The sequence below is a fragment of the Labrus bergylta genome, chromosome 17 (genome assembly GCF_963930695.1).
Source record: "Labrus bergylta chromosome 17, fLabBer1.1, whole genome shotgun sequence".
NCBI classification, from domain to species: domain Eukaryota; kingdom Metazoa; phylum Chordata; class Actinopteri; order Labriformes; family Labridae; genus Labrus; species Labrus bergylta.
The window spans coordinates 7,311,574-7,331,494 of NC_089211.1; the positions used below are offsets into that span (position 1 = coordinate 7,311,574).

General features: G+C 43.2%; 1 protein-coding gene across 1 annotated transcript; it reads right to left on the bottom strand.

The window, feature by feature from the left end:
- Positions 1 to 290: 290 nt before the first annotated feature.
- On the bottom strand, positions 291 to 19,274 carry eeig1b (estrogen-induced osteoclastogenesis regulator 1b). The gene is made up of 12 exons (XM_020640092.3): positions 19,088 to 19,274; positions 18,552 to 18,810; positions 9,763 to 9,883; positions 9,168 to 9,197; positions 8,137 to 8,250; positions 7,994 to 8,040; positions 7,015 to 7,175; positions 6,336 to 6,437; positions 5,623 to 5,857; positions 4,754 to 4,875; positions 4,600 to 4,669; positions 291 to 4,523 (listed from the first exon to the last, which is right to left on the bottom strand). The coding sequence occupies exons 2-12, from the start codon at positions 18,722 to 18,724 to the stop codon at positions 4,478 to 4,480; spliced, it is 1,221 nt and encodes a 406-aa protein (XP_020495748.1). The 5' UTR covers positions 18,725 to 18,810; positions 19,088 to 19,274; the 3' UTR covers positions 291 to 4,477.
- Between the last annotated feature and the right edge of the window lie 647 nt (positions 19,275 to 19,921).

Sequence of the window (19,921 nt, forward strand, 5' to 3'; positions counted from 1 at the left end):
ATAATAATAGTTCATTGTTGGTGGAATTTAGGTTCTTAAACAGGGCAGCAATGATCTTCTCCCTGGACTGATGAAGGTTAATACAGGCTGCTGGGTCACTTAGTGCCTCGATGCAGAGGAGAACCAAAGAGGTAAGGTTTTAGTAACAGGGCAGCTTCAGGGGTCAGTAGATCTGTGTAGCAGACCTGGTGCTCCGTGAAGGTCCATTGTAAAGAGGTGGGGTTGCAGGCGGGTGCAGAATGTGTTGAGAATTAAATTAATCCTCATAAATTAAAGAACGATGACTCTGATGATTTCAACTTTTCCATTTTATTTGGCATGTCTGTCGAAAGATTACGTTTCATCTCCTTCCGACACCGACGACGTTTACATACAGCTATTTAAAAGGACAATTTAAAGACATCACAAAACCACGAGGCAACTTCAACATTTAATCCCCAACATTTGAACACTAGGACAAACATTTCTTTAAAATGGAGTTAGATTTGTTTGGTGAAAAAAAAAAAAGAGTCACATTTTAAATTCATGACTGAATGTTGTTCATCTAACGTGTTTATATTTATTTATTCTAAAAGACGGTACATTTACAACCTTTGATAAATTATAAAAGTTTATATAGTTTATTTATTCTTTTTCACTGAATCGCTGTCCTCTGTACATAAAACATCTATAAATGCAGAATAACACAGAGATAATTATTCAGTTTAGTTTCAAATGATCAGGAATAAAAAAAAAAAACTTTCACCACAGAAACATTAAGATGCTAACACAAAGACATCGAATATGTACGCATTTAAAGAATAAATCACAGTACGTTAAAAGTTCCCTTATTTAAAGCAAAGCGTCGCTGTGACATCATCATTCAGCCGCGTGTCACCGACAAACGTTGACTCTCATGTATAAACATTTTGGACCAGCCTGCTGGTCTGAAAAACACAGAGACATAACTCTCCAGTACCAGACGCAAACATCAGCCTCACATGTAGTGGTACCTTCAAACTAACAGACTGACAGTCACACACACACACACACACACACACACACACACACACACACACACACACACACACACACACACACACACACACACACACACACACACACACACACACACACACACACACACACACACACACACACACACACACACACACACACACACACACACACAGTGTGTCTGTGAGGTGAGGGGGGTGTAATGTATATTTACCTCTGATGTCACGCTTAGGGTGGGAAGCTTAAATTCTCATATAGCGGCATACTGCTTTGTTCCAGGCTAAACAACCTGACTTCATAGACTATGGCCTGAAGTCCCATCAGAATGGGACATCCTTAATTTAAAGAACTTAAACCCTGAACACAGCACGACAACATTCCACCAGAATCTGAGCTTCCCACATGGTCACAATGTCGGAGGAAAACAGTGAATATGGTCAATTGTCTGTCGGAGGACAACGGAGGCTTTGTGCTGCTGCAGCTGTGGGACTGACCTCAGTGCGGCCCGCACAAACACAGCGACAGTATCAGCACTCCCTCGACACACAGACACACAAAATGTTCAACTATGAACCGGAAAAAAAAAACAGACGATTTCTAGTCAGTATGTTGAAGTAAAAAACACAAAAACTGTCTAAAAACTACAAAGTGCAACGGTTGGAGTTTATGGTAAAAACTGTGCAGTGGTTGTGAAAACAAACACGAGGCTTGTGTTCTTCTCATTAGACCCAGTTATCTGGATCAAACTGGCTGACACCATCTTTTATCAAAAGGCAATCGGTCAGATTCTCAGAGGTTGGTGGAGACCAAAACAGAGCTCCAAGGAGAGCGAATGTAGGCTGTCATTCATCAATAAAAAACATCATCTTGTGTTTAGGGGGCGTGTCACTCACTTAGACCGTAACACCAGGAAGGTTGCGTCAATCAAAGGGGGACACAAATCTAATTATGATTGAAGTTATTTGCTCTTTCAGAAAGAGTTGTTCTTCTCATCACAGTAATAACGTGGGAACATAGCCTCTCAGTGGTGGTCTTGACCAGTCTTGATTTAAAATCCGGAGTCCTCCCAGTCTGACACCGAGACAAGACCGAGACCTTCAAAAAGTGGTCTTGAGACCATGCCGTTTGAGTACTGCAACACTAGAATTTAAGTAGCAGTGTTTGACAGTTGAGAGGTGTGTCCTTCAAGCAAGTGGGCGGGGTCTTGAAGAATTCAACAAACCGACCACTGCGTCCCAGAGCAGAAAACCTGCATAAATTCTTCTTTTCATTTTTTAAGGTTTATTTTTTGGGAGAGAGAGAGAGAGAGAGAGTGGGGAATGACATGCAGGAAAGGAGCCACAGGTCGCGTCAGACCCCGGGCCGCCCGCTTGGAGGACTACAGCCATACATGGGGCGTGCGCACTAAGCACTAGGATGCTGTCGCCCTCAAATTTTCATGATTTTGAAACTACATTTTTATACAGTTATACGTCTTCTGTGGTATAAAAAACCTCAAAGAATAATATTTTTGTTGCTTCACACGGACTCTGAGCTAATCTGTGTGTTCTTACAGATTGTACCTTAAATTATGAAAAATTTCCAAAAGAAAAGAAAACCTCCCGCAAATTACACGAGCGAGTAAAGTCAAAGAGTGAACAAAGAAGTGCAGAGGTCAGACAGTTACACATGGCCAGCCATACGAACACACGACACGTCTGTGCAGAAAGAATAACAAACTACGTTTTGTAGTTTCACAACGTTAAAATAAAAACATGCAAAAGAGGAAAAACTGAGCAAGACGTTTAGGAGAATCATCCCATCTCCGTTTCCTTTTAGTGGTACATAACAATCGTCCCCAAGGAGAACACGTGTGCAAAATATTCAAATAAGTACGTTTAAGTAATTTACATCAAATATAATAAAATAAGTAAAGCTTCAGTTCCAGTCTGTCGTTGGTAAGAGCCTCTCTTGGCTGCACTAGGGGGTTCCTCATCAACTCGTATAATCACAGAATCATTTTGATTATTAAAATCATGATTCATAATTTCCAGGAGTTAAAACACTGATTTAAAACATGTCTGTTCTGTTTCTGTGTTTCATATCTGATCAGGTAAAACCCTCCTGATGCAGTTTATCTCAATAACAGTCAAATTTACAAATTTACGAAGCCTTCCTGAACGCACCATTATTTCAGTGTCACACTATAATTCCCACAATGCATCGGTCTTCAGGGTATTGTTCAAGTAACTTGTGCACTTAGTGCTGGTCAAAGTTTCACTGGTCTTCATAGAAACCTCCTGAAACAAAGACTCTTTAGAAACACGCCCAGTTTAAATAAATCATCACTATTCAATCTCATAAAACTCAATAATTATTATCAGGACATGATGTTTAGTTATTTCTGCTGATATTGTGTGTGCTTTGGTTTCCCTTTTCCCCATTTTAGGCACTTTAAAGGAGCAATCTGTAAGACATGTAGTAAATTAAATGATAAAGTGATCTTACTATCTGATCAGACATTAAGGAAACATGCTATGTTGAAGTGCTGACTTCTCTGACAACAATGCAGCAGCCAGTATGTCCTCCTTCTAACTTTAGATTCTGGTCCTGAATGATCTGGATTTGTTTGGACCAGAGAAGGTAGGCGGTTTTAAGGCACCCCCACACGGCCGTTTTGGACGCCCCTCAGTTTGCCAGATATGAGAGCAGTTATCAGGTCAACAGGTGTTGCAGTGATGGAAGCGGGCAAGAGAAGTGGTTCAGATAGAAGTGATTGTACTCGACCTAAAAAGCCTCTGCATGTTTCTAATAAGCTCCACGAGCAGAAACGTGCTCAAACTAGGATCAATATTGGAGATGCTTTTGAAAAATGGAGAGAGGTTAGAACACAGAAAGGTTTACAGACCGATGCAGAGCTGGATAAACACTGAAGCTTCAGTGTCCACCACATGGTGACCTGCGTGAGCATCCACTCTAGAGAGGAGGGGGCGTGGAGACAGCTCTCTATGATGTTTAGAAATCAGACTGCAGTACCCATTTTAACCACTAGGTGTCAGAGTTACATATTGCTCCTTTAACACCAAAACACAGCAGCAGTCTTATAACTTGCATTAATTCAACCCTTTGAATTACACATGTTTGCACATATTTTTGGTGTTTTGTGTTAATAAGGTGTTTTCATTCACCTCTGACATTGCTTTCACTTTGCTAACTGTCTTTCCTGGACTGCGGACTCAGACCACCAGGACGGCCTGGACCTCTTTGTAAAGAAAGTCCCTTCTACTATTTGAGAAGATACAATACTACACCTCCCACCACCTTATTAAATATACTAGAAAGGATAAATATCTACATATCATAGTAGTCTTATTTCAAGCTATGTGCACTGAGACGTGTATGCACGGCGTCTTTCCTCGTACTTGCACAAACACAGTTGGACAATCAGACGTCACAGAATAGTGAACCAGTGGACGAGGCTGCAGACGAGGTGACGCTTCTGTCAGTGAGTCTCGATGACGACCGGTTCAAAAGCACCAGGAGTTCCTCTGCAGAAACACAAACCCGTCATACTTACAGCTTAAATCAAATGTGAAGGTGAGGCTAACAGGATGAAGAGTGTACCTGTTGGCGATCTGTGTCCCGCTCAGCGCAGTCGTCCCGTCTTTGCTGACAAACAGTCTCAGGTTGCTGACTGCAGAGAAACAAAGAGACAAAACTGTAACAACATGTCGTGCTGGAAGAAAATCCTTCAGACTGAAACTACAGTATCTCCTGCCTTCATTGTTGCTGCTTTCAGAAAAGTTCTGACTCTGGATGATCTTCTCCACAATGTCGTCCGCGTCGATTCGAGTGTCGTCCACACAGCTCGGCTGCCGCTGCACGCTGTCCTTCTTCCTCCTGGTGGAAGAGATTCATATCACGTTTTAAAGGAGACGTCTGGAGATATTAATGAGCAGACTGAGTTGATTTCTAATAACAAATAGCCGAATACAAGTTAACTTTCTTTTGCAAATCAAGCAGCAACCAAATCTGAAAAATGTCCAACTTAACAGCTGCAGTTCCTCCAGTGTCCACTAGAGTCTGTCTCCTGCAGTGAGTCAGTCCCCATAGAGCTCCATGTTAAAATAAACATGTTTACATCCTGGTACAAAAACAGTTTGGGTCTCTAGAGCTCATTTCTCTCTTCATGACGACTGTACGGGCTGACTTTTCAAACAACTCATGTGTTTAAGTGATGTAGTATTGGGGGGGGCGTGGCCTCATCACTCCTCGAGTAATAAGGAGTAATGATGTTGGAGCCTAGACGCCAAAGTCAGACTCTGTTCTGCTGCTGCAGTTAGCCCTTCAAACGTGAGTTTTCTGACTGAACTCTAACAGCAGCTCAGTGACAGCAGCAGATGGAAGCCGTCATTCTTGTTTTTGTGTCTGAGAGCACGCTAACACACACTCCTCTCAGAGCGCGATGAAGTCCTGGAGAATGTGTGGCATGTAGTTTACACATACCTGAGATTCAACCCGAGACTGTTATCAGTATGATGTCCAGACATGCCTCACGCAACACATGACACATGACAAGACGTGTTGTTGAAAACATGCAGGGGCAGGTGTGTGTGCGTGTGTATGTGTGTGTGTGTGTGTGTGTACCTGGAGGATCTGTTGGACATGAGGGCCGCTGTAGAGGGTGGGGGAGGTCTCTCTGGTTTCGTGGGCGTGGCTTGTTGAGGAGCCTCGGTGGGGGTGGAGGGAGGCGGCTGGGTAGAAGAGGAGTAGGGGGAGGAGGGGTGGGCGAGGCCGCAGGACGCACTGCTGCTGGAGGAGGCGTTTCTATGGTGACTGAGGTCGTTCATGCTGGAGCAGCGAGAGTGAGCTGTGCTGTAACCTGGATTCAGATTAATGAAAAAGAATCTTTTCAAACTCAAACTGACCCAAACAAAGAAAGTTATTACCATTACTGCACCAGAGTTCATGTTGGACGAGTTAATGAAGGAGCCTTCATTAATTAATAAATTCACATTTAAACGTTTCTTTACACATCTTACAAGTCGCCTCATAAATCGTCGTTCGCCCCGGCCATCCATTCCCCCAATTTTTCATCTTGAAGTCAAATTATTTTTTATTTCTGAAGCAACTTTAGTAAAACTGGTTAAACTATATAAATGATTTTGCTGACTTTATATCAGACGGTACCCAAAATGAAGCAGCTATTCAAGCCGCCATGTAGTCCAAACACCCTGATAATGGACACCTCGTAAAACTTACTTTCCTTCCTTAATTGACACTGTGCAGCGAATCAGAATCAAGAGTTCTTGTCAGTCACATTGAAGCTAAAATGAGTAAGGAGGAAGCGTCTCTCTGACCTGAGATCTTGCTGTGCTGGCTGGCGTAGCTCGAGCTGCGGACATGACCGGAGTGAAAGACGTCGTCTGGACTGGACACACACTCTCCCTCCTCAGGCAGACCTGCAGAACACACACACACACACACACACACACACACACACACACACACACACACACACACACACACACACACACACACACACACACACACACACACACACACACACACACACACACACACACACACACACACACACACACACACACACACACACACACACACACACACACACACACACACACACACACACACACACACACACTTTTAATTTCCTCCATCGATCACTCTCTCTCTTTAAGGTTACCAGGTCAATTTTTCCAGATCCCACAGAAGTGTTTGAAACCGTAAAGGATGAGGAGACGAGAGAGAGAGGAAGAAAGACCTGCATCAAAAGTCTGCAGCCGGACACAAACCACAAATGTTTCTCTTTCCAGAAACTGTGACCTCATAACCAACAAAATGCATAAACCATATTAACACAGAGTTAGGGCTTAGAGGCTATAGTGCTTTAGATGTTGTTTACATCTCTTCTACAATCTGACTGTCTGTTTTTCTCACAGAACTTAGAAAGATCTGTAGTTTCCTTTAATGTCCAGTTTTTTTAGAGAAAATTGGGAAAAGGCGTCGCCAAGTTACCTGCGCTGCGTACTGACAACTGTTTGGGTTTGAAGGAGCGAGGAGACTCCTTAAAGCTTCCTCGTGTCGGCGCTGACGCCTCGGTGCTCTCTCCCTTACAGTCCAGCTGCAGGGTCGGGTCCTGGTCCCCGATGGAGATGGATTTGGCTGTGCTGGGAGGCCTGATGGGGAAGATCAGAAACATTACTTTTGATTTTACACATGTGGGCCAGTCTGAGAAAACCAAGAACAGAAATTCAGACACATGTATAATCTGAAGGGACAATTCAGCCAGAATGTGCTTCTTCATCATCACATTTTTATAGGATTCTTCAGCATCACAGTATTGCAGACTTACATGCATTAATACAAGTCAACGATCAGTCGAGTCAGCAGCTTGTTCCTTCAAAATAAAATACAGACTTCTCCTAAAGTGAAGCTGCTCCATCGTCCCTTCTGGGCCTCCGTACATGTGTGCTGGTGACTGTGTCTGCAGAGACTCTGTTCTCTGACTGGATTTTACTGTTCTGCTTTGTTCTGGTTGACTCGGGATGTTTCTGGACGAGGAGGTGGTGTGTTTCCTCCAGCCAATGACAGCGCAGCAGGTGAGTGTAGGAGTGGATACAATTCAGGGATTGGACTCGATTCAAACCAGTGAATATGACGGACGTGTAGGTAGCGGCAAAGAAGAAACAAATGTTGGCTTTCACCCACAGACGTGGAGTTGGTGTACTTCCTGTTGGACAGGCAGGTGACATACGCCGGCAGTTAGCTTGTGCTAGCGTGCGTTAGCTTGCAGTGTAGGTACAAGCAGTAAACGTACACACTACTTCCTGCAGGGAGGAGAGCTTCTGGGGGGTGATGAGCGGTCCGGTTTCAATGTTGTGTTTACAAGCTGCTACTGACTCCACCTTTAACGTACAGTTTGCAAACGTCTTATGGAGTTAGCTTCCAAACATGTAAACAACAAGAGGCTCTAAAGAGAGCTCGAGTTACTCACGTCTTAAAGCAGGGATCCCCGGACAGAAGAGTCATTCCAATGATCACCTGAAAACAAACAAAGATGTGTTACATTACTGTTGCTGATTAGTTCAGTGTGTGTGTGTGTGTGTGTGTGTGTGTGAGTGTGTGTGTGTGTCTTGCCTTCAGGATAGAGTTGTCCTGTCGGGTATTTTTTGTGTCGTAACCCTCCAGGATGCAGCAGCGCACTGAGCCTGAACCAGCAAACTCTGCCATGTTGAGATCAGCAAAACCCAGCTACACACACACACACACACACACACACACACACACACACACACACACACACACACACACACACACACACACACACACACACACACACACACACACACACACACACACACACACACACACACACACACACACACACACACGAGACAAACAGATAATAAGATTTAAGACGCTATACAGTTTTTTTAACAATAGAGTGTGACTTTAGTCTGCTTCAATTATTTTTAGTTCTTCCCTCACAATTCCGACTCAGCAGATATGTCTCTTCTTCTTCTGTTGTTCTACATCTTATTCATAATATGTGTTCTCTATCATGTCTGTTACTATCTGTCCAGTGAGGAAGTGAATGAGGAGAAACAGACGGCGCTGACTTTCTCCGAGGAGTCGGTGACCTCCTTTAACCTCCTCATTCATGCGTTTTTCTGCCCAGTCGGCACAATCGCTCACTGGAGGGTTCACCGTCTGTGGAGTGTGTGAGCGTCTGGAGGTTTTTAAAGACACCGCACATATCGGCCGATCCAGAAACAAAAGTCCTAAACGCACTGCTCTCACCTTAATATCAGAGAATCAAAAGGCTGCTCATTTTATCACAAACATGTGAAGTCTTGTGTCGCTCAAACAGCTAATTCCTACAGGACACACACACACACACTGCTGTAAACACACTTCACACACTCCTTACTGCCCTCTGACTGCCCCGTCACATGCTGCCGGAACTGAACCGTGTGATGTTGACACAGTTTGTGTAACTTTAACATCAGTGACTCTGTAAATGTGTTATAAAGGGACGCAGGGCACTTCAAACTTTTTACGAGCTCACAGGTTTAAAGTGGAACACAAACAGAACGACCTGGATTCAACATGAGCATTGAGTTTATTTCTATTTCAGAGGGTTTTCTAACATCAGAAAATAAACGTACCTTTGAGAAGGTCTTCCCTCCTTTGAGCTCCTGCGAACACAAAGAGAAACTAAATCATGAGCGAGTAAGAAACTGCTACCAGCAGCTGTACAGTCGTATCCATGAACACATCACATGGTGCAAGTATGAAACCTGGAGGTCGACCTCGACACAGCTGCTCTGTGACAAACATCAAACATGCAAAGTGATCACTCCTGCATAAAGAAGCAGGGTGTCAACGTTACTGGATGTATAAGTGAGTAATAAGGGAACAAGAAACAGTTTGATGATGAGTTCACAGCGCGGGACGTTTGTCATTATTTATCTTAAAAGCAGCTTGATGCAGGAAAATCATAGAGCTGCAATGTGCTTCATTATCCAGGGTAAAGATGAGTACATTAATCAAGTTACTGAGGGCTGGAGCCTAGTGGTTAGTGTGCGTGCCCCATGTATGGAGGCTATAGTCATCCTATCGGGGGGCACAGGTTAGAATCCCACCTGGAGCTCCGCTGTCTTATCTCTACAGAAAGGCATAAAAAGCCCCAAATAAAGCCCCAAATATGTGTTTTTAACAGGAGAGTCCGAGCAGAGGTGGCTGCTGGGAGTTGTAGTTTACCTTGCGCACGGAGACTCTGCAGATGCAGGGATCCAACACGCCGCTGATGGGATTCGCACTCATTTTACAAATGAACGAGAACTTCTTCCTCCATCGAACGCAGTTCTGCTGCACCTCCTCCCTGCAAACACACACACGCACACACATGCACACACACACACGCACAGGTTAGATTGTCACTGAAAGTCTCCCTGATTTCCTTCTCTATCCACCGTCCTGTCTCTCTTATAAAGACACCAAAGCACCAAAAACATTTTTTTTTTTAAAACAAAAGTTAGAGTTTAGATTCATTGCTAAACTTTCCTTTTTTAATTTTTCTGCCCCAAAGTTTTTTACTCATCACTTCCTGCGGCCCTATTGGAGCGGCCATTTTTGTGTTAATTTGCTGCTAATGCGCACTAACCAAAGTTTGTCTACACACCAAGATATGAAAACCAAACATGGCAGTGAGGTGGTAATAGCAGCCGTTTGAAGCATGGCGAGTTGGATTGTCTGTGCTGCCACTTCTGACACAAAAAGCTGAAATGTCTTTGATTCACGTAGGAAATCAAACTAGAAGCCTCGGCCTGACTTCTCTCAGATAAAATGAAGTCCAGATGGTCCGAGTGATCTCATCTGGATCAGCGGAGGGGTTTTCCTCTGACACAGATTGAAAACAGATCCAGAGAGTTTATCTGCATGTAGTTTTGTGGAGGACTTCTCTTACTCTGCTGCAGCTCTGACATCACCGAGGAAGAGAACCCTTTGAGAGATCTTCATCCTGCTGCAGAGGATTTACTGCAACATATACATGAGACGGCTTGAGAAATAATATAACTGAGGAACGACCGATATGTCATTTTTGGGACCGATACGGATACTCGGGAGAGAAATAATCTGACGCTGATACATCAGCCAATCTTTAGTGAATCTATATTCAATCTTCAGACATAGACAGAAATAAATGTACACATTTATTGCATATCAGTCGAGCCCTATTGTTCAGTATTTTCAATCAATCAATCTTTATTTGTAAAGCGCCAATTCATAAAAAGTGTTATCTCGAGACGCTTTACAAAACAGCATATGAGATAATATGTAGGAAGGATTCCTTCTTTGTGTTCCTCCTGTTCCTGTTGTCCACACTTCCTCGATGCTGAGGTGGAGGTCGGAGCAGGACGTGCATGATTGAGGACGGCGGTGGTTGTGAGGACGACACAGTTCGATTTTAAACTTGTTTATTTTTTATCTGTTGCTTCTGAAGCACCGAATGTGAGAGCGGCTTCTTCTTTTTATTTTGTTGTACTTGTGCAAAAGATTCTGATGCTCCTTTTTTTCTTAAGGTCACAAATCAAGGTGTGAACACATTTGCCCCTACATTAGGTTTAAGCCTTTGTTACTAAGTGAAAGCAGACATTTATTTATACAGTGTAACAATAAAACTAAAGACTTGACAAACGTCCCACATGAGAGGGTAGGAAGTCAAATACTCGTCGTCTTTGAAACACTCGTGATTATTTTCTTGAGCAGTATTGTGGGTGTCAAACTGCTCCCTGGCTGTGAGGCAGGGTGGACTCAGGAAACACTCAAGCAGCTCTTAATCTCTCCATTTGTGGAATTTGGAGGCTAAAGAGAGAAACGAGGCCTCATGGGAGTGACCCGGCGGTGTGTCCCTCCCCTCTGAGTGTAAACAGGATTTTCTCACTAAGCTAACAAATCAAAAGAAATGTTGTGTTATTAGAAACTGAAGCCGCTAATGAGGTTTTCTAACATCTTTACACTTTGTTCTTACACACACACACACACACACACACACACACACACACACACACACACACACACACACACACACACACACACACACACACACACACACACACACACACACACACACACACACACACACACACACACACACACACACACACACACACACACACACACACACACACACACACACACACACACACACACACACAGGACCTGTCTGGACTCGGCTGTGATCTTATCTATCCCTGCACATGTCAGAGGAAATATAACTGCAGATATTCAGATCCCTACGCTGACACATGTCATCACAGACTCACGGCCTTTTAGCTTTTTCCCTCTCTGCCTCTCTCTCTTTTTTTTAAATATCTTAATCTTGTGTACTTAAACATAAGTTTGAGCAGCAAGTCTGACTTCTGTGTCAGAGTGAACTCAGAGATCATTGCAGAGAAATCATGACAGCTAAATTCACTTTGACTTTTCTTCATGCCTTCGATCAGAAGAGTTGAATTCAGTATCTTCAGGCACTTTTTACAACATAACCTTTCGCATACATGTTCATGACTTTTCCCGCTGCACTCTTCTGAAGTGTGACCTGAAGTTTACTGCTCTCTAAACATCGAGCCACAAGGCAGAAAACAGGAGGACCGGTTCTTCCACTTCTTCTCTTACAAGCTCCACAAACACACCATTGTATGGCGAGCTGCTGCTCAAAAGGATTTCTTCTTGTCAACAGTCACTCTGTGAGCCGAGCAAAGAAAATAATGATTATTACACTGAAAACTATTTGTAAAGCAAACATTTATTCTTCTACTCCGACGTTGAGACTGTTTTTTTTCTCTTCAAAGAATAAAGGAGATAAAAAGACTGAGCTTAAAGTCTTCTTCAAATACAAATATGAAAAATGATATTTATTCATTAATAAGGCGTGTGGACATTTCTACATTTAAAAGTTGATTTGTCAGTTTGACAGTTATCTCTGAAAATTTGTAATTTTTTTCCAAAAAGTTCTTTAAGATCCGTACAGTATGTGGCCATCATGACAATAACTTATCAGACCTATTTGATTTTTTGTACCAGGCTGTAAACATGTTGATTTCTTGCTGTAAAAACAGCTTTTTTGCTTGTGGTGTGTATGTGACTTCCAGCGCTCCTGGAGCCAGCCTCTAGTGGACACTCAACGAAGCGCAGGATTTTGCACTTCCACATTGGCTTCATTTTTCAAGACCGGAGGTTTCTGCTTTCTCTTACCGTACTGCAGCATGATTGTTCCCCCTTTCTCAGCCCCCTGCTGGCCTGGACTCACACTGCTCCAGGCCCTATCAGACTGTACCACGGTAACCTCTTGTAAACACATCACCATGTTATAACTAGTCGCTGATTTTCCCAAAGACCTCGAGTGGTTTTATCAAGATGACTTTGAATATTCTTGTCCGCCCAAATTTCTAGTAAACTCTCGACCTCGGCCATCGGACCAACATGAAGCCTTTTTCACTTTTGTTGAAAATGATTATGGAGAGGAATCGTCTGCATACCAGGGCCAAAGAAGTGTTCAAACAAACTGGACTTTAAGATGGCAGTGTGCTGTCTGAATCATACAAATACTTTGGCAAAGTTTTGATAAACAAAATACAAAATATTAATAAAAAAATCATTTAATATCATTTACACACATACAAAAGTATGATATTTATAGAGATTTTTCTGCCTCCAACATCCCCAGAGAGGAGGTTTGATCTCTCTCCTCGCTCTTTATGAACTCGACTCAGAGAGATGATCCCTGCTTTACTCTTTAATCCTGCAGGAAATCCTCACTCATGTTGAGTGTTTATGGTTCTGTGTTTTCCACGAACACTTAACTGCTTCACAAATGTGTTTGGGGTTAAAAACTCTGTCCTCCCATTGGTTGTTCTGCGTCTTTTTTTTCCTGCAGTAAGAATCTGAGGAATGAGATGCAGCCCGTCCTTCTTTTCTGTGTTCGCTGTGTTTTCACTACAATCGGCTGTAGATTCAGCCGGAGAAGGACAGACCACCTGTCAAACTAGTTCACACATATGGGCGGAGAGAGCTGCTTTAACAGGTGATGCATGATATAAAACCTGATTTACACAAACTAAAGACATTTCTGTTGTGCTGAAGTCTTCTTTAGAGTCTTGCTAAAGATTTCCAGACCTAAAAACAGAAAAGAAGGAACTGGAAAAAAACATCTAAAGATATCCTCCTGTGACTTGTAACTGAATGCTTCTCTGACCTTCCAACACCTGAAACTGAACAGCGACCACAGAAACAGGAATATATCTGCAGTGAAAGCAGACAGGAGATTCACTGGATAGAAACCAGCACATCACACTGGTTACACTTCTCTTTTGAAGACTAATACCGCAACTAGAACCAGCGCCTTCCGAGTTCTCCTTAATACACAAACCAGTTTACAATCGGGCTAACTAGCACAGTTAGCTTAACCCAGGACAGAGTCCAGCAGGGTCACGTGAACAAGCAGCAGAAGCATTCATAAAAAACATAATGAGACCATAAATGTGAAGACAAAGAGCCGAGTCAGTGTGTCAGAATCACAGAGGCAGAGCTACAGTGACGTGACTCACAAAGCAGCAGGAAATATCCAGGAACAACATTTTCACACATGAACTCCCGGACATTTCTAGACTATTTCAGGAAGACGGTCTTCCTGAAGTCTTCCTGAGTGGTTGTTCACACATGCACCTCACAGCAGGAGACTTTCCCTGCATGACGTCAAAAACAAAAACAAAGTGCGAGGGGCAACAGAGTCCGCTAAAAGACTCAATAATGAGCATTTCTGTCTTTAAATCAAAGCAGCAAAGAACAAACCGGCCAACAGAAAACCTAATGAAACAGTTTCATTACGTGCACGGAGCTCACAGCAGACATACGCATTAAAGTCTATAGTTGACGGGATATGAACATCATCCCCTCTCCGGCTCGCTCGCGGTGAATATTTCTTGAATATTTCCTTGAATATTTCCTGCTGCGTTCTCACATGAACTCACTACGACATTTTTCCAGAGGGTCGGCAGGAAAAACTCTGGGTGAAGTCAGAGTGTAAAACTTGGCTGTTTGCGTTCACACATGCAGCTCACACCGTCAACTTCAGGAAGTTTTCAGGAGTTTTGTGCATGTGTGAAAACACCTGAAGATGCACCGCAAGCAAGCGGATTGGCTGATGCATTTATATCCTGCAACATCTGCATGACCGGAGCGATCTTCATGCACACCATGAAGCTGCTAATCTTTTCTGCTCACTGATATGAAGCATTGATAAAAAGGCAAAAACTGTCACTAGAGCGATAAGACTCGGTTGTATTTCCACCATCTTTGCACAACCCTTTTAACCTCATGACTTGCCCCCCCCCCCCCTCCCTGACCAACAAAACTTCACCCTCCACACACCCCAGCCTGTTGTGGTGCGTTCACGACTGCTACATGAATCAACAGGAGAATATGAGAGATCACTTTTGAATCGACACTGTACTGAATTTGTGATAAATGTTTGAAGTGCAGAAAGAGTTCCGTTCAGGACTTTTGCACATTCCAACTTCTGTAAAAGATAAATAAGAAGAAAATAAAGGACTTTGGATGAAGCCATCTGTCCACATTCTGCTGAGTTATACGCTAATTGCTTCTTTGTTGAGTCGTCCTTTTGAGGCGGGCGTCTTTATGGAGCCTCTCTCAGCTGTTGTTTGTCTGTTGTGTAACAGTCGATGTTGTCGACGACGCCTGTTTCCCATTGAATTCAGTTCAATAGAGAGTTTGGGAGAGGAGTTTTGTCCGAGTGCTGCAGCTCTCTGTCCAGTCTTTAGGGAAACAGAAAGATCTGATTCTGTGCAGAGTGTCTCCAAAGGAGTGGGCTGTCTTCAGTGCAATCTTTCTCTTCTGCATATCTGTCAGCTCTTGTCCCTCCTTTGGGTTCGTTCAACACCCACACACGCAGTCCTGGCTTCAAAGGCTTTGATCAGCTGCTTATAAATAAGACTTCATCTGTGTGTTCTCTTTACACTTTAACATGACATCCTTCAACAGAAAAATAAACTAATTTGTCAAAGGACAGCCTGTAATGAAAACTACACTTCTAATGCCAAAATCCCATGCTGTGCCTACAGATTCTTCACTTTAAAGGGGACATATTATGAAAAATCCACTTGTACAGTGTTTCTGAACATATATTTGGGTAACCTGAGTGTCTACTGATCCACAAAATGTGAAATAAACCCATCCAGTTCTTTGTTTGTGGTCTGCATAAGTCTTACTACACAGAGAAAAATGCTCCGTTTCCAATCTGCTCTCCTTGTGATGTCACAGTGGGATTCTGGCAAAAATAAATACAGTCCCCTCCCCTGGTATCTCCACCCGTAGACTCCACCCCAGCCTAGAACAAAATGTTTGCTCAGGTCTGCCATTTTTATTCTCTCTACAGAGGAGTGATGTCTACGGGGAAACTGGGGGGGGGTTCATTACATTTAAAGAGACACACACACCAAAACAGAGCGTTCTGAGAGAGCTGGTTTATACAGGGTCACAAACCTCCTCTGGTGCTTGATTCATGTTATATTTTGACCAAAGCACAGCACAGATGTTTCATTTAGAGCACAGGGGACTGTTTGAAAAGGTGGAGAAGGGGGAGAATAAACACAGATTGGCTCAGGTGTGATGCAGACTAATTTATGATGCCGTTTATTAATCACTCTGAGCATAACTACCAATACATCTCAGCTAGGCCTTCAGCAGCTGATAGTCCTGATGGAGAGATGTTCCTGATTTGTTTTAGATGTTGTGTTTCTATGAATTGATTACAGATTGTTCTTCAGTTAGGTATGAGCAGAGCAGAGCACTCCACTCTTTGCTGCCATTAACCTGTGGAAGAAGTGACAGAAACTCAAAGAGGAGTGAGGTAACAGTAAACACCTGCTCGTCACTGTACCTGAGCCCGAGTATTTGCATGCAGGTAAATGTGCTGACGTCTAACTGTACGAGCTGGTTTCAGCTCTGACCTGCAGTCTTTAGTGATAACTTTGAAAGGTTTTTATGGTTGGCTGGGCTCGGTTATCTCGTCATGCAGGAAGGTCCTGAGTCCGGGTTAAAGATCAGAGGTTAGACCGCTTCATCTGCAGGTTTAGCCCGAGGAGAGTCTGAGGTGGTTTCATTTTTCATTTCATCCTCATGGCTTTTCTGTTCTTTGTTTCATTTGTCTCACAATCTCCAGAGTTACACTTTTACAATTTCAAGTCTTCTAAGTCTCAACTTGCTGTATTTCAATACCAAATACAAAAGCTAAGCATCTGAAACATCACGATACGTTTGCTTTGAATGTGTTGAAACTTGTTCAAACTTTGGTGTGGTCTTTAGGGTTCGTCTGTCAATCTTTGAACCTGCAGACCTGTCCTGACACTTCCACTCTGCTGACTCATCTTGAGCCACAGGTGAAATTATAACAAGTCTGACCAAAGTCACAATAGTCAGGTGTAAGGCACATAGGACGAGGGTGTGTGCAGTGTTGGAGCGTTAACTTTTAATTCCAAATAGTCAAAGGGTTCGCCCCAGTAACAAAAGACAAATTGTCTCACTTCGAGACGAGTAGATCCGGCTTCCTCTGTGCAGGTCCTGTTGCTCAAATAAATGTGCCTCCTTGTGTCTACTACAAACTACTCTGTACCAGATGTTTTCATCTGGTAGGAACATCTGGAAGAACTGACAGATGTTTCTTCTACATCTGGCAGAGTCAGCTCACATAACTGGCCGTGCAGAAGTCTAGACATAAAAGGGTAGTTCAGGTATTTTTAAACCTGGGACCTGTTGTCTTTTTAATAATTTAAGGTCTTAAAGGTAGAGTCAGCAGCTTTTTCCTAAAATATAAAATACACTTATACTAAAGTGAAGCTGCTCCATCGTCCCTTCTGGGCCTCCGTACATGTGTGGTGGTGTCTGTGTCTGCAGAGACTCTGTCCTCTGACTGGATTTTACTGTTCTGCTTTGTTCTGGTTGACTCGGGACGTTTCTGGACGAGGAGCTGGTGTGTTTCCTCCAGCCAATGACAGCGCAGCAGGTGAGTTTAGGAGTGGATTCAAATCGGTGAATTTGACGGATGTGGACATAGCAGCAAAGAAGAGAAAATATAATCACAGTGTGGAGAAACCCCAAGCAGATAAAGCTCGTTCTAAAACGAGGGTGAATCTTGTGTTGTCTTTTACCCGTGGACGTGGAGTTGGTCTACTTCCTGTTGGACAGGCAGGTGACAAACACAGGCGGTTAGCTTGTGCCAGCGTGCAGTAGCTTGCAGTGTAGGTACAAGCAGTAAACGTACACACTACTTCCTGCAGTGAGTGTGCATTTCTGGGGTGCGATGAGCCCAGAAGGCGGGGCCCAGTTTAAGTGTTGTAATCACAAGCTGCAACAAACATTTCTACTGACTCCACCTTTAAAAGGTATGAGGACACTCAGATTGCTTCAGCCGTTGCAAAAGGCTGTGATGGCTGCAACTTGTTTAGTTTGTTCACTAAAATTACTTATTGTCGACATTACAGAAAGAAAACCTTCAGAGACAGACCTCTTATGTTGAGGCCAGATCCTTCTTTTCAAAGCAGAAATAGTTGTTCAGCTCAAAATACTAAGTGCATCCCCCATAACCATCATGGACTCACCCTGGCGGCTCCCAGGGTGGAGCTGAGAAACATCACGCCAGCAACTTTCCCAGGAGACATGAGGGTGAAATAACGCTCAGTGTAATAAAGGTTGAACTGCAAGATGTGCAGTTTGGTTCCAGTTTTACAGCCAGAGCACTCCCTGTGTCTAAAGTGAGGTGGGCAACTATCAAGTATCCAAATCTTCAGAACAGAGTTCAGTGCTGCTTTATGTGAAGAAAATACAGAAAAGAAAACAAGCTTTTAAAAGTTAGAGGTGGACATTTAACATCTTAGAAGGCAAACCAGGTTATTAAAGAGAAGTGTGGGTTGCATGCAATAAAAAAGGTTTCACAACAAGGAAGTGACAAGTTGTTCTCTTAAAAAGCCTACCTGGATGACAAGATGGCAAAGTCCCCTCCATCCATCAGCCGGATCTTGCAGAAAAGCACCCCGTTCACGAAAGGCACCGCTGTCAGCTCCTCCAACGTGAAATACACCTGAAACTTAAACTTCTTCTTCTTCATCAGAAAGGACATGGTCCCCAGCTGCTGCAGGGTGCTCATGGTGCGGGACGAATACAAGTGTGGCTTTGGATTCAAAGAGGGGGTTTAAAAATCCGTGTTTGCTTCAAGGTGAATCATTTTGGGACCTGGAAGAGAAAAATTTGATTAGTTCAAGATTTGCATTGAATTTGACAGTTTCTGCAATAATTACAGATGTGAAAATCATGCTTTTATGTTTACTTCTTTTGCCTTACAATACAAAATAACCCCACACACGATTTTTCTACTCATTTTAGACTCTTAACTCTTTAATTCCGTAAGTTTCCTCCTACATTATCGGACTCTCTCGCTGCAGACAGCTGCCACGCAAACACCCAAACCTCAAAACCGACAACTCTCGTCGAAACTTCCAGACACACTCACCGTCCCGTCGGTCTCTTGCTCCTCATCCTCGGCGGAACAGAGCAGCTGTGACCCGCTGCAGAGAACCGGAGTGTGACTCCTTCTTCTTCTTGGCAAGTTTTCTCAGCTTGAGTGCATCCTCAACAGCTTTTTCCTCCCCAGTGGAGAGTTCAAGAGTCACTCAGGCAGAGAGAGAGAGAGAGAGAGAGAGAGAGAGAGAGGTGCCGTGAACGCCTCACGTCTCAGGGGGGGGGGGGGGGGGAGTTTTAGGGACCGTCAACAAAGTCTCAGCAGAGGAAAGCGTGCAGAAGAAACGCGGAAATCCTTTCTGAAAGTGATGAAGGGGCAACAAAATCCCATTCTGATTATGTTTTACTATCATAATGGTTACAATATGATCCAATGTTTGCATCACAGTTTAATTGTACTTTAAACAAAAGTACAATTAGAAAAGTACCTTGGGAAAAATAAAAAATACAGACCTGAAGACAAAAGAGAAGTAGGCTATCTGAAGGTGTTTGGGGCCCATCTATCAGTTTCCTCAGGATTCATTTCATATGTTGGATGAAGCTGATGAAGGGTAACTAAAGCCCAGCGTACACAACCTGAATTTCAGCGCTTGCTTATCTTTTAACTCCAGGATTTAGAGTAAAGTAATGTGAAACTCCGGCTTGTAAATGGGGACCAAAGGGGAGAAGGGTAAGGATACTAATATTCTTTGTGTCTCTTGTTCATTTGAAAGGCTCACAAACATCGCATTATTCTGAGTAAAAATTACAAAAAGATAGAAAAACTTTTGGAAACAGCTCTTTACTCATCACACAAACTAAGTGCTGTCAAACTTTGTTCCCAACA